The 22,835-nt window shown below is 39.4% G+C and overlaps 5 protein-coding genes across 5 annotated transcripts; all 5 read left to right on the top strand.

Moving 5' to 3' along the window:
• The first annotated feature begins 2,304 nt into the window (after positions 1-2,304).
• LOC311070869 (histone H1-like) lies at positions 2,305-3,212 on the top strand. Its single transcript, XM_084094964.1, has one exon. It carries the CDS (start codon positions 2,341-2,343, stop codon positions 2,974-2,976), a length of 636 nt encoding a protein of 211 aa, XP_083951090.1. The 5' UTR covers positions 2,305-2,340; the 3' UTR covers positions 2,977-3,212.
• Positions 3,213-3,693: 481 nt separating this feature from the next.
• On the top strand, positions 3,694-4,243 carry LOC311070874 (histone H2A-like). Its single transcript, XM_084094970.1, has one exon. The coding sequence runs from the start codon at positions 3,726-3,728 to the stop codon at positions 4,110-4,112; it is 387 nt and encodes a 128-aa protein (XP_083951096.1). The 5' UTR covers positions 3,694-3,725; the 3' UTR covers positions 4,113-4,243.
• Positions 4,244-5,001: 758 nt separating this feature from the next.
• Positions 5,002-5,663, top strand: LOC311070872 (histone H3.2-like). The gene has a single exon (XM_084094968.1). The coding sequence runs from the start codon at positions 5,132-5,134 to the stop codon at positions 5,540-5,542; it is 411 nt and encodes a 136-aa protein (XP_083951094.1). The 5' UTR covers positions 5,002-5,131; the 3' UTR covers positions 5,543-5,663.
• An 882-nt stretch (positions 5,664-6,545) lies between these two features.
• On the top strand, positions 6,546-7,300 carry LOC311070878 (histone H4). Its single transcript, XM_084094974.1, has one exon. The coding sequence runs from the start codon at positions 6,590-6,592 to the stop codon at positions 6,899-6,901; it is 312 nt and encodes a 103-aa protein (XP_083951100.1). The 5' UTR covers positions 6,546-6,589; the 3' UTR covers positions 6,902-7,300.
• An 11,772-nt stretch (positions 7,301-19,072) lies between these two features.
• On the top strand, positions 19,073-22,014 carry LOC311070394 (piggyBac transposable element-derived protein 4-like; the record flags this gene model as incomplete). Its single annotated transcript, XM_084094221.1, has 3 exons — positions 19,073-19,361; positions 20,347-20,424; positions 20,625-22,014. The coding sequence occupies exons 1-3, from the start codon at positions 19,204-19,206 to the stop codon at positions 22,012-22,014; spliced, it is 1,626 nt and encodes a 541-aa protein (XP_083950347.1). The 5' UTR covers positions 19,073-19,203.
• Positions 22,015-22,835: the final 821 nt, after the last annotated feature.

Here is a 22,835-nt window from a genome sequence, read left to right as displayed (position 1 = left end):
TGGACTGAGAAGTTCATATACTATAAATGACTCTGGAAATCCTGAATGCCATACATCCATTCTCCAAACTGCAGCCAGTGTCTCAGGCAAGAAGAGAGAAATACCCTGGACAGATGGCCAGTCCATCACAGTGCAAACACACGGGCATACACAGACAATTTAATGTCTCCAATATCAAAATTAACCAGGAGGAAAACAGTCATATTTACACTATTTACAATGAAGTCTAAGGGCAACACACTTGCCACAATGAAAAAAACTAAAACGGGTGAAAAGAATAAATCAACAATCAATACATTGTTTCAGAATCATGGATATTTTTATTCTGGTGCCATTATTGTCCCGTGCATTGGGTTTCCAGCAACAAGTCCAAGAATATTCATTTACACCCACAATGTAATAGCCTACCAAATTTATCATTTTTATCAACAGTAAAAAAAAAAAAAAAAAAAAAATGTTTTACCTTATATCATATGTCTTGGAGTATCAGTATCGTGATTTGTATCGAATCGTGACATGGGGGTATCGTTACAACCCTAGTAAACAGCATCAAAAAAGAAAAAAAAAAGTAATTTAAATATGTTGATTTTATATATTTAAAAACAGTATATTTTAAGTTTATTTCAAAATATGCATACCGTATACACAAATATTCCAGTGTTTTGAAAGTGTAAGGAGACCAACTTGACTGCATGATACAGTGGTTCATGGGAGTGGGCGGAGTTAAAGAGCACTGTATTTCATTATGTAACCAAGAAAAACAACAGATATAAATTGCAATTGTAACTCAGTTTTATTAACCCGACTGCAGGAAAAACAACAGTAACTTAGTATACATTAGAACATTATAAACTGACTAAATAGGTCATCAAAATAAAACATATTACTTCTGTGCTTTTTTTGTGTGTGTGTGTGTGTGTGCGTGCGTGTGTGTGTGTGTGTGTGTGTGTTTTGTTTGTTTTTTTTTTTTTGCATGTGCGCGCTTCGTAGCAATAAAGTAACAGGGTTCAGTGTGACAGGGTTGTGATTTTTTGCTCGGAAATGGCCACTGCTCTTCATGTAGTGAATAACAGGAGAGCACATGGCATGCATGGTATTAAGAAATCATGTATATTGTTGAAATAACAAATATCATTTTCACAAGTAAAAGAATTCTCTCTTTATTTGATGTAACAGGGTTGAGTCGTTGAACCTGACAACCACAATATCACAATTCTAAATAAGTTATAGTTATAAAAGAAGGTGGTAACTTGCCTGTGTCTACACACAATGTTGTTCAGAAGACTTCTATGATGTTACTTCCTGTTATTGATGTCACATATAAGGATCTGTTCATTATTTTTATGGGGGAGAATGATTTGTGTAACGGGGTTGAGGGATTACTGAGGGACGGAACTAAATAATGTGATTTTAATGAATAATCTTGAATTTACTGGGAAAAAAAAAAACATTACCAGCAAAAAAGCACAGATAGATCTTCATGGGAATGGCAAAATCTATGGACTTTTTTCTAATTGTATTATTCATATTCATAATTTTTAAACTTTATTAAAGGAGACATTTCAATTGATACAAAAAGCTTTTAAAAAGAGATTTTGGTGACCCAATAGGTAAAATACACTTAAAAAGGTCAGAGGGACTCAAATCATACCGGCTTCGTGGAATGACTCATATGCACATCAGCTTATGGAAACGTGTTTAACAAGTTAAAACATTAACACTTGTGTGATCGGGCGTATATGTGTATTATTGTTATTAATATTAATATTTGTATTATTATATGGACAGATCATCTGGCCAGACATGAGAGTCACAGAGAGTCTCCGGATGTTCGTGTGCTTCAAGCTGCCCAAAACAACATCTGTATGAAAGCCTCCTGACGCCCCTCACTAATGCTGATTTCATTAAAGTCTCTTCAGACTGTTTGCTGAACATAAAGAAGACGCGTTCAGGCTTTTATCAACTTTTCCACTTAAACAGTTTATCAAATTTACACGCGGCTTTCCCCCGTGCCTGATGCTCGCCTTTGATTTGATCTGATGAAGGCAAAATAAACATTTCCTCTTCGCATATATTAGTCTCAAATGAAAGCTCAGAACCTCTGCTTGGTGTTCACTTTGTTTTGACTGTGCTAAACTATTTTATCGTTGCAATTTTGTCTCAAATGTAAGAGAAGAAAACACACGCTTGAGGGGTTCGTGGACGCGCACAGACGCCGAGCGGGCAGGTTGAGTCTATAAGGTTCTCATGTGTTATTTAAGAGCGCAGCGCCGCGCGAGCGCCAGTCATTGCTGAAACCAGAGACAGTATTTGAAACACTGTAGATCCAATCAGAGAGAAATGGCAGAAACCGCACCCGCACCCGCTGTTGCCGCCCCGGCCAAAGCGCCCAAGAAGAAGTCCGCTGCGAAAGCCAAGAAAGCAGGACCAGGCGTCGGCGAGCTCATCGTCAAAGCCGTGTCCGCATCCAAGGAGAGGAGCGGCGTGTCTCTCGCCGCGCTGAAGAAAGCGCTCGCTGCCGGCGGCTACGATGTGGAGAAGAACAACTCCCGCGTCAAGATCGCCATCAAGAGCCTGGTGACCAAAGGCGCCCTGGTGCAGGTCAAAGGGACCGGCGCCTCGGGCTCATTCAAGCTCAACAAGCAGCAAGCCGAGACCAAGAAGAAAGCGGCTACTAAAGCGAAGAAGCCCGCGGCCAAGAAACCCGCCGCTGCCAAGAAGCCCAAGAGCGCTGCGGCAAAGAAGCCCGCCGCCAAGAAATCGCCTAAGAAACCCGCCGCTAAGAAGTCGCCCAAGAAGGCCAAGAAACCCGCCGCCACAGCCGCTAAGAAGGCGACGAAGAGCCCCAAGAAGGCAAAGAAACCAGCAGCCGCTAAGAAAGCAGCCAAGAGTCCCAAAAAGGCAAAGACTGCTAAACCTAAGGTGGCAAAACCTAAAGCTACCAAGCCTAAAAAGGCAGCGCCCAAAAAGAAGTAAAGCTCACTGTTTGTTCCTCAACGGCTCTTTTAAGAGCCACCCACTTACTCTGAATTAGAGCAAAACTTATTTATATTGAAGGTTTCTGTTCATTTCGATAAAAATGTTAAATTAATTTTCAACAGAGATGTGATTTTTAACCTTTTGGACTCATTGATTCTAAACAAACAATTCAAAACATCCAGTAAAAAAAACAAAAAAACTTAAACCATTATTATATAAGACATGTTTTATAAATGGCCAAAAAAAAAAAAAAAGAGGGTTCAGACTGTTCAGAAACGGCATGTTATACGACACGGTACAGACAGAATATACACACAACACTATGCTGGGGAATTGTGGTAATGCAATACAAACAACCCCACATCCAACAATATGGACAGTGATAAAACTCCAGTATTGCAATAGGAACATAATACTGTATGATGGTCAGTGTGCACAGAATATACAGTGTCTGTGTGAAAGGTGCAGCGCTTTTGGTAGAAACAGTGTACAATATCCATTTTTGTACTTATTTAAATGTCATATAACTCTTCTGTCTTATTAGTCACACTCACAAATACTTGTGCAAACAGTGCACAATAATACCCGCTAGGGGGAGAGAAGTTCAGTGATTGGTTTAAATCTTTACAGACTCTAAACCAATCGGCGACTGGCACTCTCGTTTAAAGCCAGTGAGTGGAGGCGTACAGATTTTATTCTGTTACTTACCTTTGACTGTAAAGTTTGTTGTAACTGATTTCAAAACAATGAGTGGAAGAGGCAAAACCGGTGGTAAAGCCAGAGCGAAGGCAAAGACTCGCTCCTCTAGAGCTGGACTGCAGTTCCCCGTCGGCCGTGTTCACAGGCTTCTCCGCAAAGGAAACTACGGCGAGCGCGTCGGTGCCGGAGCTCCTGTTTATCTGGCGGCGGTGCTCGAGTATTTGACTGCTGAGATCCTGGAGTTGGCTGGAAATGCCGCTCGGGACAACAAGAAGACTCGCATCATCCCCCGTCACCTGCAGTTGGCGGTGCGTAACGACGAGGAGCTCAACAAACTTCTAGGCCGAGTGACCATCGCTCAGGGTGGCGTGCTGCCCAACATCCAGGCCGTGCTGCTGCCCAAGAAGACCGAGAAACCCTCTAAATCTAAATAAGTGCAGTCAAGTTCGTTTTAGACCAAAAGGCTCTTTTAAGAGCCACCCATTTTATCTGACAGAGAGTGTTTTTCCTTTTTAATATTTACAAACAGCATTAAGGCGGTTGAGAGAGAAAATGACCCATCAAACCAGAGTAAAATATATGAATGCTTCACTGACGATTACAGTATCCTTACAGTCACAGGTGTGCGTGTTTGTTGTAAGCATGATGATCCCCTAATGCAGTGGTTCCCAATTCCAGTCCTCGTGACCCACTGCTCTGCACATTTTGTATGTCTCCCTTATTTAACACACCTGAACCAGATCATCAGCTCATTAGGAGAGACTCCATGAACTGAACTGAGTGTGTCAGATAAGAGAGACATACAAAATGTGCAGAGCAGTGGGTCACGAGGACTGGAATTGGGAACCACTGCCCTAATGTGTGTTTGTTACCCAACCCATCTCCCTTAATATTAACATGTAGTTGGTCTACCAAGCTCTGATAGTGTATCGAATATTTTAACAAATTGTTCAAAATAAAAAGCAACATACATATCGGCTTCATGGTAAAAGAAACTGGTAAATGTTACTCTGGGTCTTTGATCCCCTATTTTACGGGACGGATGGAAACCCTAGTGTGTCTCGCTGCTGTGCTTTTATAATGACTTTAATGTGATCATCTAATCCGAGATCTGCACAATCACTGGGAATTAAGGCGAGTATTTCAGAACAATTGAATACAACATTGTGAGTATAAAGACCAGGGAGGTGTTATATATACACCGTTTGATGTATATAAAGTATTCAACAGAACAAAAGCAGCTCGAGCGGGAAACCTTCCACTTGTTTGAAAAAGAGGAAACGCGCAGTCATTGGCTGGCACTCATGCGCAGACGTCACGTATTGGCCAATCACAAGGTCTGCATCCTCGCGACACTATGAGCTCGTGACGGTACAATGCTTTAAAAGCGGGTGTATAACGTATAGTAGCATTTCCTTCCAGCGCAAGCAGGACAGAGAGAAAGACCGCAACAATGGCCAGAACCAAGCAGACCGCTCGTAAATCCACCGGTGGTAAAGCCCCGAGGAAGCAGCTCGCTACTAAAGCCGCCCGTAAGAGCGCTCCGGCCACCGGCGGCGTCAAGAAGCCTCACCGCTACCGGCCCGGGACCGTGGCTCTGCGGGAGATCCGCCGCTATCAGAAGTCCACCGAGCTGCTGATCCGCAAACTGCCCTTCCAGCGGCTGGTGAGAGAAATCGCTCAGGACTTCAAGACGGACCTGCGCTTCCAGAGCTCCGCTGTCATGGCCCTGCAGGAGTCCAGCGAGGCTTATTTGGTCGGTCTGTTCGAGGACACCAACCTGTGCGCCATCCACGCCAAGAGGGTCACCATCATGCCCAAAGATATTCAGCTGGCCCGCCGCATCCGCGGAGAGCGCGCTTAAACCCGCGTCTGCGTCAACCCACAACGGCTCTTTTAAGAGCCACCAAAACTGCACTGAACGAGATCATTTCCAGTTGACCTCAATATGAGTAGAAAGTTGCGTTCATGCATTACATTAATACTCTCTGGGTCACCGTTCTCTAAATCATAAGTTACCCTTTCAGGATAAAATATAATCTTTTCCCTAATTAGAAAATACTTAGACATAAAGAATGAATTTTATGTAATAAAAGCGGTTATGTATTTTAATGTTTGTATGGGCCTTTTTTTTTTTTTTACTTGAATGCTGTGATGTCAGTTGTACAGGGTGTGAATCACACAATGGCCTTTAGAACAAATTATATATATAAAACACCAATTATTGTAATTAACAAAACTATAATGTGCAATCGATTGACATGTAAACTGCGCACTCAGATTCCGATGTTGTTGTGGATAGTTTCAACGGAGCTAGAAATCGATCTTCATATTTACAAGTAAAGCTTCATTTCATCTTCAAACAGTTTTCCCCAAACAAGACTACAGTGGTTGTTTTTTCCATCTCTTTTCTTCCAGCTACTCCCTAATAGTGGCATGGTCTGTTTTGAAACTTTTAGCGCAAGTTCAATGCCAACTTTAGAGATTACTCTTATACGGGTGCAAGTTCAGCTAAATGTAGACGTACAGTTTAAATCGCTGAGGCCTGAAATCGTTTATATTCTGCAAATATATCTGAAATGTCTAATACAAAATGTACTATATTGTACTTCTAGATTAGCACATTTCATTACCATTCAGTATCTCTGTATATTACATGATGATATTATAACATCCTCTTCATCAAATCAAATAAATCTTATAAAACATGAAAGAAGTCGGACAGGCCTCGTTAGATTATGGTTTGGGTTGAACCACATTGTTTTGTGCTGGAACTACATTGAGGGGAGGGGCGTTTTGCGCCTTGTGACGCGGTGTTGGTTTCTATCAGGTCCTGTAAGTAAATATAAAAGGCCTCTTTGCAACGCTGAACGTACATATCTTCTCATCGTTTAACTGGAGTGAGTGAAACATGTCTGGAAGAGGCAAAGGCGGTAAAGGACTCGGGAAAGGAGGCGCTAAGCGTCACCGTAAAGTTTTGCGCGATAACATCCAGGGAATCACCAAACCCGCCATTCGTCGTCTGGCTCGCCGCGGCGGCGTCAAGCGCATCTCCGGTCTGATCTACGAGGAGACCCGCGGAGTGTTGAAGGTGTTCCTGGAGAACGTGATCCGCGATGCCGTCACCTACACCGAGCACGCCAAGAGAAAGACCGTCACCGCCATGGATGTTGTGTACGCGCTGAAGAGACAGGGACGCACCCTGTACGGCTTCGGCGGATAAACGCCTGAAACCAGGAGAAACCACACAAACCCAACGGCTCTTTTAAGAGCCACACACATTTTGATAAAGAGTATGTCTTAAGTTGTTTATTTTATTGTATATTGTCATTTCGGAGCTTTATATTTCCAGATTATTGCTCCTGTTAGTTTTCTACAATATAGAATTTAGTTTAAGAACCTAAACGAGCAGGGTGTTCTCGTGTCACACGTTTAGTGTTTGTCAAAAACGACTGAATTCATGGCGCATTTTTTCATTGCACTAAAAGCGACTCTATTTTGAACTTCGCTAAAATAATATAATACTTAAATGTCACTCAAACCAGCAACATATCTCATCTAAATCGGATTGTACTGTTTTTTTTGTGTGTGACAAACATTAAACCACATTTACTGTATCAAACTGATGTGTCAGAGGTGTATATAGGTAACAGTTATGTTTTTAAGTTTATCCTCATCATGCAAGCGCCTACATGTTATCACTTCGAGAAAACCGATGGAAGAAAAAATAAATCTAAGTATTTACAGATGACTAGGCTACTATATGCCGAATAATGCTGTATGAATCATTTGTGTTAAATTATGGTCTGAAAATCTACAGAGAGGTTTGGAAAATTGAGTTTGGAAAAGTGGAATTTTGAAATGGAAAGTAGGAATCCTGATCCGAGGTCCATTTTACTCTTAGGTTAAACTGGTTCTAACACATAAAAGGAGTTCTTGCCAAAATCCGAGAATCCCGAGGGACTTTATTTGTGTAGTTTATATTATTATGTGCACAATATTATGTAAGAACATTGCATAATTACAATTGTCCATTTAAAGTACTTTGCTGGCATGATTGTGATCTGTCATGACACCTCATGAGCAGGAAAGTCAGACAAAGAGGCGCGTGCGTCGTTCTTCTTCTTCTTCTTCTTCTTTCTTTTAATGGCGGTTGGCAAACAACTTTTCAGTGTGCATTACCGCCACCTTCTGATATGGAGTGTGAATCACAATAGCCTTCTCTCACTATCCTTTAAATAAATAAATAAATAAATAAATAAATACATACATATATATAAAACCAATAAATAGCTTCATAAATATCTAATAACATTATTAATATTCATACATTATCATTATTATTACATACAACTTTCTAAAACAACTAAACTCATATCCTTCTACTAAGCCCTGTTTTATTCAAAAACACAAATATCGCTCTATACCCTACATGCCCTGAATTCATTTGTAGTATTTCCCTCATTTCAAATCTAATTTTTTCTTTCCTAAACCAGTCTTTCAGCCTCATCCTTTCCTCCTTATACCTATGACAATTCATAATTACATGTTCTACTGTTTCGTTAATATTACAGACCTCACACATCCCAGTTTCATGTTTCCCTATTATTTTAAGCGTACTATTTAATCCAGTATGCCCAAATCTCATTCTCGAAATAATGTCCTCTTCCTTTTTGTTCCTATTATTTTCTCTCATACCTCCTACCCTCTTCTGGATACTGTAGTACATTCTCGCTTTTGTTTCTATATTCCACTCCTCTTGCCACTTCTTTCTCATTTCTGCTTTAATTATGCTTTTAACTTCTGCCTTACTATACCTTATTACCATATCTATCTCTGTTTTTTTTGGTAGCATTTTTGGCATATTTATCAGCCAATTCATTTCCTTCTACTCCTATATGGGCTGGAATCCAGATGAATTTTACTACTACACCTACTCTATTAATTCTATAAACAGCTTGGGCTATCTCCAACAAAATATCCTGTCTTGCATCTGATTGCATGTTCTTAATACTGATTAACGCACTGCATGAATCTGACCCTATTAACACTTCCCTTGCCCTACTATTTTCAACCCACTCAAGGGCTAAGAGAATGGCCAGCATTTCTCCTGTGAACACTGACAATTTGTCATTAACTCTCTTATTTAACATAACATTCATTTCTGGTATAATAAACGCAGCTCCTACTCTATTATCTTCTGTTTTTGATGCATCTGTATATATCTTAGTAAATATAGAATAATTCTCCTCTATGTACCTATTAACCTGACACCTGTTAATACTATTCTCTTTTTTCAACTCTAAAAGGTGCAAATCTACCTCTAACTCCCCTAATAACCAAGGTGGAACATTAGATAATGGCACAGTTGGACTTAACGTCATATCTCCTATCCCTATCTCATTGACTGCATCGATTATTATCCAACCAAAGCTCTTAATCTGTCGTCTTTCCCTTTCTTGACAAGGTTGTAACACCTTCTGAGTCGGGTGTCTTTCCTTATGCCCTTTTAAATTTGCCCAGTACGTTAATGCTATCTGATTTCTTCTATTCTCCAATGGCATCTCATTCATCTCTACTTGTAAAGCCGCTACTGGGGTTGTTTTAAAAGCACCACAACATAGTCTCAGCGCCTGACTTTGAATAACATCCAACTTTTTTAATAATGTTCTTGAAGCAGACTGGTAAACTGTACATCCATAATCAATAACTGCCCTAATTAACCCAATATATACTGCTTTCAATGAGGTCCTACTTGCTCCCCACTCTCTACCTCTCAGACATCTTACTACATTCAATATTCTTTTACATTTCTCAACAATATTCTCAATATGTATTTTCCAGTTAAGTTTTTTGTCAAACCACATCCCAAGATATTTAAAACATTCCACTTTCTCTAGATTTTTATCATAAAGTTTAAGTTGAATCTGTTCTTGATTTTTCCTTTGAGAAAAACAGACTACTTTGGTCTTTGCCACTGAAAACCTAAAACCCCATTCCATTCCCCAACTCTCTACCTTCCCAATAGCCTCTTGCATCTTCCTCACTATATATTCTATATTCCTTCCCTTTTTCCACATAACACCGTCATCTGCAAATAAAGCAACACTTATAGATCTATCAACTCTACTAAACACTTCATTCATCATAATTGAAAACAAAACTGGACTAACTATACTCCCTTGAGGAGTTCCATTTTCCACTAAATACTTTGTACTCAATTCTTTCCCTACTCTTATTGCGATCCACCTATCAGTTAAAAAGTTTTTAATCCAACTATACATTCTCCCTCTTATTCCCATTTGATAAATCGTAATCATTAATCCTTGTTTCCACAACATATCGTATGCTTTCTCAACATCAAAAAATACAGATATTATACTTTCTTTATTAATTTGAGCTTTCCTAATTTCACTCTCTAAACATATAGCCGGATCTATTGTGCTTCGTCCCTTTCTAAACCCGCTCTGGTAATCCTTTATCAATTCCTTTGTCTCCAAATAATACTTTAATCTTTCATTTATCATTTTTTCCATAATTTTCCCTACATGTGAAGTTAAAGCAATCGGTCTATAACTATCTGCCAAAGTCGGATCCTTACCTGGCTTACATATGGGAACAATAATTGATTCTTTCCACTGTTTTGGCAAACATCCCACTTCCCATACCTTATTATATAACTTTAATAATGTTTCTTTACTCTCATCATTTAAATTTTTTATCATACAATAACTTATTTGATCATTCCCTGGCGTTGTTTTTCCCGATTTTCTTAAGACATTATTCAACTCACCCATTGTAAACATCACATTTATGGTACTTTCATTGTCCCCATCAACCTGTATTACTTCGACACTATCTCTTATTGTTTTCTCCCTCTGTATCTTTTCCTCATTACTCAAATTACCATCGCTATGTATTTTCACAAATGTCCTTGCCAGCAACTCTGCTTTACCTTTGCTCTCTACTATTATTTTCTCTCCTTCTTTCATTATAGGATATCCATACTCTCTTTTATTTCCTGCCATTCTCTTAATCATACCCCATACTCTATCTAATGGTGTACTTCTTCCTAGCGATTCACAATACTTCCCCCAAAAGTTTTTCTTAACTCTCCTTATTGTCTTCCTTACTACAGCCTGCTTCCTTTTATATTCAATTAAATTCTGAAAGTTATGTGTCCTTTTCAGGACTTTAAATGCTTTATTTCTCTCTTTAATTACCTTTGTGCATTCTTGCGTCCACCAAGGAACTATTTTCTTTCTGCTACTGCCTCCTCTTTTTGGTATCGACTCTTTTGCTGCACCTAAAATAATACCACTTATTTCTTCATTCAGATCTTCAACTCCCTGGTTTATACAAACCTCCTTTAATTTCCCTTTGGACAATATTCTAAACTTGTTCCAATCTGCTTCCTCAAATTTCCACCTACTTACTCTCTCTTTCTTTTGCATGTCCCTTTCTATTCCAATTTCTGTATATACAGGATAATGATCACTCCCTATAGTACTTTCCTTATTTACTTCCCAACTACTTATCCCTACCAAAGACTGGGACATCAACATAAGATCTATTGCAGTTTCCGTACCCTTACTTAAATTTATCCTTGTACCAGACCCATCATTTAGACATACTAATTCCTTTTCTTCCATTATTTCTTCTAAAATTTCTCCATTTAAATCTTCTTTTTCACCCCACACCTTACTATGTGCATTAAAATCCCCGCACCAAATAATTTTACCTCTCCACTCCTCCAGAATTGATTCTAATTGTACTCTCTCTAGCTTTTTACATGGATTATAGAAGTTAATCACTTTAATCTTTTCCTTCTTGTTCCATATTTCAATAACTACTACCTCTAATTCTTGTACTGTTTTTAACCTCCTATAAACTATACCCTCTTTAATAAATATTGCACACCCCCCTCCAATTCCATTTCTTCTATCTTCACGTATGGTATTATATCCTTTAATAATGAAATCCAGATTAGGTTTGAGCCATGTTTCCTGAACGCAAATGATATCTGGTTTCTTTCCTAGTTTATTAATATATCCCTTAAACTCATATCCATTTGCTAACAAACTTCTAGCATTCCATTGAATTACCAACATTAAGTTATGCTTTGAGAAGCCGTATCTGCATTCCCTTCTCCATGGTTAAGGTCATAATGTATCTTTTCCCAAGACAAATTTTTCATGTTTAGGAACTTAGCTGCTGCCTTAACTATGATTTTAATCTTCTCTGTTTTTGTTTTTGCTTGTTCAGAACAATTTATGACATATGCTACAAAAAGCACTATCCTATCCATTAGCATTCCTGTATTTTCCTGTTCTGACCCTGTTCCTTCCTTATTCGTACCAATGTCTTCTTTTCCTCTTTCATTATTACATATTTTCACAGCCTCTGCATATGTCACTTTCTGATTTGATTTCACTTTTTGAACCTCTACTGCCTTTTTCCGGACTTCACAGCCCCCATATGCTGCTGTGTGGTTCCCTCCACAGTTACAACACTTTATTGTAACATTACTCCCACATTCTCCATATGCATGTTCTCCTCCACATCTACCACATCTCTGTTTCCCTTTACATACATTTGCAGTATGTCCATACCGCTGACATTTATAACATCTTAATGGAGGAGGTACATATTCTCTGACGTTAAAGCTCATATATCCTACCATCACTTTCATAGGTAGCACCTCATCTTTAAACTGTAGCAGTACGGACTCGCTATCAGTTTTTTCTCCATTCCTGAAAGCCTGCATTCGAGTGATTTCTGTGATCATACCTCCTTTAATCACTTTCCTTAGTTCTTCCAGATTCTCTTCTATGGGAATTCCTGTTATCACTCCCTTAGTTCCTCTCTTCTCACCAATTATTTTCTTCTCCACTATTTCTTTCTTACATACTGATTGCAGTTTCATAGTTTTATTTTTCTGCTCAACATTTTTGCATTTCACCAATAGACTCCCGTCACGCAACACTTTCGCCATTTCTATTTCCCCAATCGTTTTCTTCAATCCATTTGTAAGAGTGATCGGGCTAACTGATGTAATTTCATTCCCCACTTTAAATTTAAGAATGATCTTAAACTCTTCCATCATTATCTTTTTCCTTACTTCTTGAATTTCTTCATCCTCTTCTAATGTTCTCTTATTTGTCATCTGACTCTTTCTATACTCTTTTTTCCCTCCTCCTTTCCTACTCGTACTCTTTTCCCAACCCATCTGCATATCTTCATCCTCTGAAACTCCACTATAATTTGCCATTCTGATCCAGTCACAAATCAGATTATGCCATGAAACCGCAAACAAAACAAACAAAACAAACAAAATAAACAAAGCAACTAAGAAAAAACAAAACAAAAACCTTCCTCTTCAGCAATGTCTCTGCTCCGCCCAAGCGAGTCACTTCCGCATAACAGGCAAACTTACTCGTTTGATCATACCGGAACTGGGTTTACGCTTCGTTGACGTATTTCCGGTTTTTGCGTCCGCGTGCGTCGTGACGTGGTGCAGTCAAGTTACTTCCGGCAGTGGGAAGGAATTCAAATTTAGAAGCTTTCAATTGGCGGATGAGTCTCTTTAGCGGCCCAATTCTGACCAATGAAAACACAGAGAAGGGCAATCCAGCCCTCTGAAATGAGCTTTCAATAAATACCCAGTTCATCACCAGCACCACTCTTAACAGTTGTCGTTGTTGTTTTTTTACTTGACTTGTTATAAGTACATAAACGCATTCAGAGACTTCTTCAATTCAGTCAGTTGACCTTACAGCTGTTATTTTCTGTAAATTTCTGTCACAAAAACCAAGCCACACCTTTACCAAAATGTGAAGAGAGAGTAAGGATAATGATCCTGAAACTTGTGGGGGAGTTCTGCTTCTTCTTCATGTTTTAATGGCAGTTAACTCCTTAGGAGCATTATCGCCACAGGTAGGCTACTGAATGACAAATTAACATGGTTGATGAGTCCGAAATTTACGTAAAATCAACAGTAACTTACTGGCAACAAATATCCAGCAAGCTTCAGTATTTTATTCCACGGTAAATTACTGTAAATATGACAACAGTACTTCACAGCATACCGTATAATAACTTACAGTATATTTATACTGTAAAATAAATTACAGTGCTTTTGCACTGTATTTTAAAATACTGTAAAGTTACTATGCAGTATAATTGATTATGGTATTTTTTTATATATATATATATATATATATATATATATATATATATATATATATATATATATATATATATATATATATATATATATATACACACACACAACATATAACCAACTACAATCTGTTACACGCTTAAAAAAAGAATGAAAGCTAAAGTATGCAAAAAAATATTTCACACAGTTATATTACTGATTATTAGATGTTACATCAATTATGACAACACACAGAAGTCAGTTTAAAATTCTTTATTACAATTTTATTCATTAAACTAGAAACACTCCAGACTTGACAGGGCCAAGCAAAGAGTGAAACTCATCCTGTACACGCTGAAAGAAATGAAAAACATATTCAACACTGCATAGACGTACACATATAGATTACTTTCACAATGAATCTGCTTTCTGAATGACCCTGATCTCCTCGATCCGTTACAAATCTAAAACCGCTCTAATTTTATGAATTTTAGTGCATTATTCAATAACTGAAAATTACTTACCTCTGTTTTTAATGAAGGAGCAAAACTCATCCTCAGCACGCTGAAATCTCGAACAACTGTAGGCTACACAATGAAAGAAATGAAAAACATAAACACTGCATAGACGTACACAGAGAGATTACTTTTATGAATTTTAGTGCATTATTCAATAACTGAAATGACTTACCTCTGTTTTTAATGTAGGAGCAAAACTCATCCTCAGCACGCTGAAATCTCGAACAACTGTACACAATGAAAGAAATGAAAAACATATTCAAAACTGCATAGACATACACAGAGAGATTACTTTCACAATGAATCTTCTTTCTGAATGACCCTGATTGATACAATAAAGGTAAAAATGCTTCTGATTAAATGTAATGCTGGTATTTCCCATTAAAAGCAAATGAAATATTGAAATTAGACTTTTGTTTGTTGATACCTTAATTACACTGACTAATCTTTTCTCTTTACTGAATAAGTACTTAAAAGTCTTAGCTAACTCTAATAATTCTGCCTGTCATAATTGGTGAATTCCTTGATGAAGTTGGCAACATGTGGATTCAGGGCCCTGCTTTTACGTTGCATCATCCTGCCACTGTTATGGCTCTGCTGAAATTTGGCTCTGCATTTTGTGTTCTCTGGATTTATCCTCACCAAAAATCTGTAAATAGAATATTTTTAAATATACTGAATAAGCAATTTGCTAAAAAAAAAAAAAAAAAGCCAAGTTTAACACAAACAGTGTTTGCTACATCCCAGCTTTGGAACATAAAAATAAACTTCTAACGTTAGCATGGGTTTGAATGACCATAGTACTTTCACTGTAGATATGGACATGCAATTATAGCATTATTTGCAAAATCTTGCATGAAAATCAGTCATAAGTTGGTCACACTGGATAAAGTGTTCACTTTTCCAGTACTCAACATGATCTGCTGATGCCAAACAGTATGATTTTTTTTTTATGGATTCACCAATAGTTACCTCTGGATGAATTCCAAGGTTGATGCAGCCTCAGCTTGGTACTCCAGGTTGAAAATATAGAAAGAAGCGAAGAAGACAGCCAGGGCAGATGTGAAGTCATCCCGAGGGTTAACTGACTGGATGACCACCTTTCCTTCTACGCAGAGCATCCATTTTTCCGATGTCAGGATGGAATCTCCTAAAAAACAAATTTGAAAACTTGACCTTATAGGGGCGAATTTTCTCTTAGAGCCGAATCATAAACGGTCGCATTCAATTATCTGGTATAAGTCTGAATGACAACCTCACCCAGCATGATTATCCTTGGTGTAGTGGGAAGAGACAACTGAGCTTCAGCATCTGCATGGGTGCTAGTGACCTGCATTCAAAAGGTCAGACAGAAGGAGTGCTTACGAGGGAGACAGCAATAAACCTTTACACTAAAAAAGTATATTCATTGGCCATTATATTAATCCAGTATAATAATTACATCAGCAAGAAGGAAAATGGCATCATCTTTCTCTCTAAAGAAGGTCATCATCAGCAATATGACAGCGATTGTTGAGTCCATGTTTTCGCCTTGGAGACGTTCAATGTCGGCAAGAACAGTCTTCACTTCTTTTGTCCAGCGAAGAAGCTGAGTTTTGAAGAACTGGAGCACCCTCCTTCCTTTTCCAGCAATGCATTCTCTCAGCCTTTCGTCAAGCTCAATCCCAGTAAGTGAAGTGAAGTGCTGCATTAAAATCTTCTTCACAAACAGGAAAGGCCATTCTCTTTTCAATTCATGTACACTAAGTGAAGGTGTGGTGTTTATTGCACTGCGCTGACTTGCATAAGTTAAGACCATCAAATCATTCACCCTTACACGGTCTGCTCCACTTGGTCCTTCCTGAGAGAAAATTAATTTAAGTTCTTCTTTTTTTATGATGTAGAGAGTCTATTGTCTCTCCTTCTGGTAATTGAGATGGCTGCCAGTTTATGCATCCATAACTGTCAGTTTTTGCAACTTTTTCTGGCTGTGCTGGGTGAACATCATTAGTATCAGCAGGTCTTTTTGGCTTTCTGAGACGGGCAAGTGTATTGTTTCTGTTAAGGTTATCCACTCTATTTTTTCAGTTGTGAGGACAACGTGAAGTATCCATTGCCCATTCTGTCACCTTCATCTGTCCTGTCTTCAAAGCTATCAGGGTATTTGTCAACTACACTTTTAGCAATTACTGTACACTGACTCCAAGTTGGGTTTAAGCATTTTTCTCTCATGGCATCTACAGTGATCCTAACCATGTGCCGTCTGTCTGTGTCTTCTGGGACTGTGTTCTGAGAGAGACATCTTTGTAGAGTGGGCCTAGTCTTCTCCCATGGAATTTTAAATGTCGAAGTCCAGGTTTTATTTTGCAAAGGAACACTGCACTGTGGTGAAGTCATTACTAAGGAGACTTCCAATTCAGTTACTGGAGTTAATGTCAGTGTAATTGTGTCGTTTGCTGCATTGTCACTGGTGTACCACCACCACCTACAAATAAAAACATAAAAAGGACCAAAAAAAGAGGAGAGCACAGACAGAGTCTACTAAAGACAGAGTACAAATTTAAATGAGACAAATAAAGTTACCATAATAAGAGAACACAAACTGCAAAATGTTAATTAACATTTAAACTCTGAAAATCAAGTTATTTACAACATTTAAAAAATATATATGCAAAATGTTTTACCTCTATTGTTAAATGCATGTAGAAGTTTTCTGCTATCAATCAATGAAATCATTTGTTTTAAATCATCTTCTGCTAGAAATCTGAAGTCATCTGAGGCCCTTATACCAATGTTAGAGAGATGTTCAAGAAGACATGTCAGCCTCTCCTCACTCAAGTGGGAAAGAGTGCCCTTTATGATTGACTCCATGTCGTCTTGCCACCTAAACAGATAGAATGGTGAAGCACAACAAGTGCGAGATCCAAAGGTCTATAAACAGACACTGGGTTATAGTCTACAAGCTCGTCGACACAAACACACACATAACGAGTCTCACTGTCATGCTGTACACACTGCACACCAAGATCCAACACTGGCACTGACTGATGTCTCTCTGAAACAAAATACACCTTTTCCTGGCAGACTATTATCAGAGCAATCTTCCCCAGCACATATCCACCATCACTAACATCAAGTACAACAACACTCATTCCCTTCTTATATGTTGTACCTTTGTATGTGACCATAATGCTACCAGTCAAATTACTGAGTCGTACAGCTTCTTGAATGGCGAAATTATACATGTGGACAGTCAATTCATTAGCCTGACCTACTTGAAATACAGGAGGAAAGATATTACCAGCATGAAAATACGCCTGAAGCAACTGGTGCCTTTCTGCCAGAGTACTGGAGAGATTTTTGAAGTTGTGAAGCTTCCGTGCACACTGTTTAAAATATGTGTGCTTACTCTCAAACCGCATTGTCCTGTCAATACCTGATTGGTGTGAATCTTGGGTGCACAAACAAGCTCTACAATTTCCCTGAGCCTTAAACACAACTGCCACACTTGGTCCCATGGGATTAATGTTCAAAGTATTCCATAATATATTCTAGACCTTAGACCCATGTCATATGAATTTAATTGGTGCTCTGTATAGCTGTATGTCCTGCCTTTTCCTAAAATATCCTCTTTCTTAATTCTAAGTGATTAAATAATGTATCACAATATATTATATTTATTACATATAAAAAGCACATGACATACACTTTCAAATGGTATAATACTAAAACACCATTACCCTGTGTCACTGTGTTTCTACTGTCCCATCTAGTTTGCCACTTATGCATGACCTTTTTCTTAAAACTTATTTTGCCTCTTTTTTTCCCCATAGGTACTTTAACCACCTCTCTCTTGTCTAGTGCTTCTTTTATTATTATTATTATTATTATTATTATAAAAAAAAATATATATTTTTTTGCTAGTTTATCAGAAACTTCATTACCAGATACCCCAACATGTGCTGGTACCCAACAAAAATACATCACTATTCCAGCCTCTTTCAATCTGTGTAATAATAAATATACTTCCATTAATAAATCTGCTTTGTCTGATTTTGCATGTATTTTACTAATTAAAGCTGAAAAAGAATCTTAGCATATTACTATGAAATTTTAATTCATGTATGGAAGGGTTGATTGTAAATATATTATTCAGCAAGAACTAATGAAAATATGGCAAACAGAATGGGAAAAGGGAAATAAAGGCTGACATTATTTTTCTATTCAGTCAACAGTGAATCATTCCATAAATACAGGTTAAGAATGAGGTGTGCATTGAATTATGGGCTGGCAATGGTTGGAAAACAAGATGGCAGATGCATATGTGGAGAAGTAGAAACTGTGTGTCATGCTCTAATGGACTGTTTATATCATCATACAGAAATAAATCTCATGTACTCAGAACTGTTATGTACTAAGGACTATGAGACAACAAGATTTGTCATCAACTTTTTGCACTGGACTGGACTGTATAAGGATATAATCTGTTAAATCTATTAATTCTTCAAATGAACTGATGAGGGCAGCAATACGCCATTATTTTAGCGTCTAGTCTGCCGCAAATATCAAAAGAAGAAGAAGATCCACCGTGAGCTGAAGATTAACATTCCCGAACCAGTGAAATCTGCCCTCAAAGAAGGCGCTCACCAAGAGGGAATTAACATCTACAATCCAGAAATAAAGAAAGTTAAGCCAAATTACAAAGTTGAAGGGGGTTTTCCTGTTCTTGTTTAGCGCCGGTCTGGCCACGCCCACCGGCAGAGCGCGTCATTCACATGGTAATGACGTGAATGTGGGAAACGCCCCCGATCAACAGGATAAAACTGGCGGCAAACTTTTGTTTGGCTTTATTGACTTTTCCTGAAGATGGCACGTCACGCACACGAGGAAGCTCTTCGGATGATCATAGACAGTGAGGAAGAATCGACTTGTTCCTCAGAGTCGGAAGATGATGAAGACGTTGATGATGAAGGCCTGCATTTTGAGGATCAGTTTGAGCCAGCGCATGACACATCTTCTGAAGAGTAAGCCGTTTATTCTTATTTTAGTTATTAGTTAGTTCAGTTATGGCCAGACGATATCTACCAGTTTGTGATATTCTGAGTGAAATGCGTTGTCCTGTGAACATCTAAATGTCTTACAAAACAAGTGTATACATGTTACACTAATAATATACACTATGCAGGATTTACGATGCTGATCACCATTAAAAGTAGTCATCACAGTCTGTGAAAAGGGTCCATTGATAATTAATGGATATACGGTCGCGCGCTTTATGGCTGTTGATGGGGCATCGACACAACACGATGCCCCATCGACATGATGCCCCATCAACAGCCATAAAGCGCGTGACAGTATATCCATTAATTATCAATGGACCCTTTTCACAGACTGTGACTACTTTTAAAGGCAGTATCAGCGATTTCAGGCCCAAACATAAATGATCACATTCATCTAAAATTTCCTAACGATCCGCTAGCTGCCCGCCCCATAAGCAAGCCGTAAAAAAAACGCGTCTCTGTAGGCAACCTAGGCTCTGAGATCTGCACACAAAAACAGTTGGTATCAACATCACTCAAAACCAAAATAAATAGTGTTCCAACCAATCACAGACAAGGGTGGGTGTTGCCAGGTTTTGTGCTCGTGCACGGCTGCCTATGACGGCTGCACGCAAAAACCTCACAACAACCAACTGTTTTTGTGTGCAGATCTCAGAGCCTAGGTTGCCTACAGAGACGCTTTTTTTTGACGGCTTGCTTATGAGGTGGGCAGCTAGCGGATCGTTAGGAAATTTTAGATGAATGTGATAATTTATGTTTGGGCCTGAAATCGCTGATACCACCTCTCATTCAACACTTTAGAATTTTACCCAACTAGGATGATTTTCTCTTCTGAGAAACCTGGAAATGTGAAAAGGGTCTATCACTTATGCATGCACTGGTTTGCCACCTTGGACAACATAAGCTAACTGTTTACTAATATTTGTGCTTGTACCTTTTCTTTTCTTAGGAATGTGGTTCCTTCACGTGGACCTCACACAGGACACAAACATAGTTCAGTTTTCAACGCGGTTGAGAATCTTAATGAGTAAGTGCAGGTTTGCCTTGTCATTTTACAAGTGACATTATTTCACAGTACATGTAATCAAAATTAATCTAAGCAAAGTATATGTGCATGGATGAATGTGTAAATAGCTTTTTAATGAGTGGGCAATATATCAGTATTAGTAATTGATACTGTTGTGATCCTTTTGTCAACATGCTCACTTTTGTTTTCTCCCCCCACAGATGTGAGAATGACAGTGACCAGATTCCTGTTTTAAAGAGAGCCAAGACACTGTCATGGAGAGAAGAGACTGATGTCGATGTAGCTCCAAAGTCTCTGAGATTCCTGCCGGCTCGGGAACCTGGGCCGCAGTCCAGTCTTGCTGACTCGCACTCTCCTATGAGTCTTTTCAAACTGTTTTTCTCAGAGAGCGCCGTGTCAAATCTGTGCCACAACACAAACGCTCAGGCTGCCAGGGCACTCGCAAAGGGTCGCAAATACAGTTGGACAGATGTCAGTGTTGGCGAGCTGTACCGCTACATTGGGCTCGTTTTCTACATGGCCTCGGTGAAGATGAGCTCCATCGCTGACTACTGGCGGCAGGACAGTCTCTTCTCTGTGCCCTTTCCCGCCACAGTCATGTCTAGGGACCGATACCGCACCATTTCATGGAATTTGCACATAAGTCACCCAGAGGCAGACAAGGAAAATAACAAAAAGAGGGGAACAGCTGAACATGACCAGCTCTTCAGGGTCAGACCCCTCATGGACACCATCCGTCTTGCGTGCAAAACCTTTTATCATCCCAGAAGAAATTTAGCTGTGAAGGAAAGACTGGTGGCATGCAGAGCAAATGCAGGAATGAGAAGATTCATGAAAGCCGAGCCAGCAAAGCTGGGCTTCAAGTTTTTTGTCCTGGCGGACTCGTCGAATGGATATACTGTGGACCTCTCTGTGTACATGGGCAAGAACATCTTTCCCATAGGCTGTGGGCTTTCTTATGATGCTGTGATGTCTCTTCTGGACAAGAAGGTTTTGGGCTCTGGGTACCATGTGTACATGGACGATTTCTATACAAGTCCAAAGCTCTTAACAGACTTGTTAGCTATGAAGTTTGGTGCTTGTGGGACTTACAGAGACTATAGGAAGGACTTCCCACGGAGCGCATCTAATCCATTGACCAAAAAGTCCAGCAGGGGATCCATCCGGTGGATTCGGGATGGGCCTCTTGTGTGTGTGAAGTGGATGGACAAACGAGAGGTGTCTGTTTGTTCCACCATCCATGCTGCCTATACAGGAGACCGTGTGCAACGACAAGTGAAAGCACAAGATACACGGAGGAAAAAGTCTTTTCCATGTCCTGCGCCTGTGAGCGCTTACAACCAGCACATGACAAGTGTTGACCCGTCCGACCAGCTGTTGCAGTACTACACTGCACAGCACAACACCATGAAGTGGTACAGAAAAGTCTTTCTACACTGCTTGGACGTTGCTGCCACCAACGCTTTCATATTGCACAAGGAGCTACACGGCAACATGACGCACAAGGCGTTTATGGAAGAGCTTGTTGCAGAGCTCTGTGGTGTGTCTGAGAAAGCAGATCCAGAACCATGTGCCGGTTCCAGGAGCTGAGCTGACCTCCAATGTCAGAAGAATTGCCACTGTTGGTCGCCGCATATGTGTGCATTGCAAAGCAGTGCGTGGCAAGAAGCAACAAACACCATGGAAATGCCAGGCATGTGACGTTCATTTGTGCCTTCAGTTGAACAGGAACTGTTTCCAGGAATGGCACAACAATGATTGAGTGTGTTCAAACCTGGGTGCACAACAATGTGCCTTCAATTACACACCCTCTATTTTATTTTAATTTGAGGAAACTGTACACTATTTCTGTAAATAAACTACATATGAAAATAAATGTGTAGGGGTTCCGCTTCCGGATCACCTAGTGATGGCAGCTTAGACAGAAACCTCCCGACCAAAGTAAAATAAGACTGCCCCAAAGTTAGAATTACAGACGTGTTTACCGATATCTTGGAAAATCTAGAAGAGGGCGAAGATGCCGAATAAAAGCCACCATAAAAAACAAACTGCTCCAAGTGCTGACGAAGGCAACGAAGCGCACCAACAAGAAGGTGTTGGCGCTAGCTCCCCCACAGCTAACGTTAGCCATGACAAAGACGAAGTGAACAGAGGAGGCGAGTCCGCGAATCTGACGTTAATTCTCAGAGAATTACGCAAATTTAGGCAAGACAACAAACATCAGCTTAAAGATATCAAGGAAGAGATCACAAAAACCAACTCGAGAATGGATGAAGCTGAAGCAAGAATAGTGGAGAGCGAGGAGAGGCTGCAAAGCGCAGAAGAGGTGTTAGCCGAAATGGTAAAAATACAAGAGCAGCTCCAAGCTAAGATAACAGACCAAGAAGGGCGCTCACGCAGAGAAAATGTGA

Source organism: Abramis brama (assembly GCF_963993115.1).
Source record: "Abramis brama genome assembly, chromosome: 20".
Classification (NCBI taxonomy): Eukaryota; Metazoa; Chordata; class Actinopteri; order Cypriniformes; family Leuciscidae; genus Abramis; species Abramis brama.
Note: the sequence above shows the minus strand (reverse complement) of the source record. Positions and strands in the feature narration are given on the sequence as shown.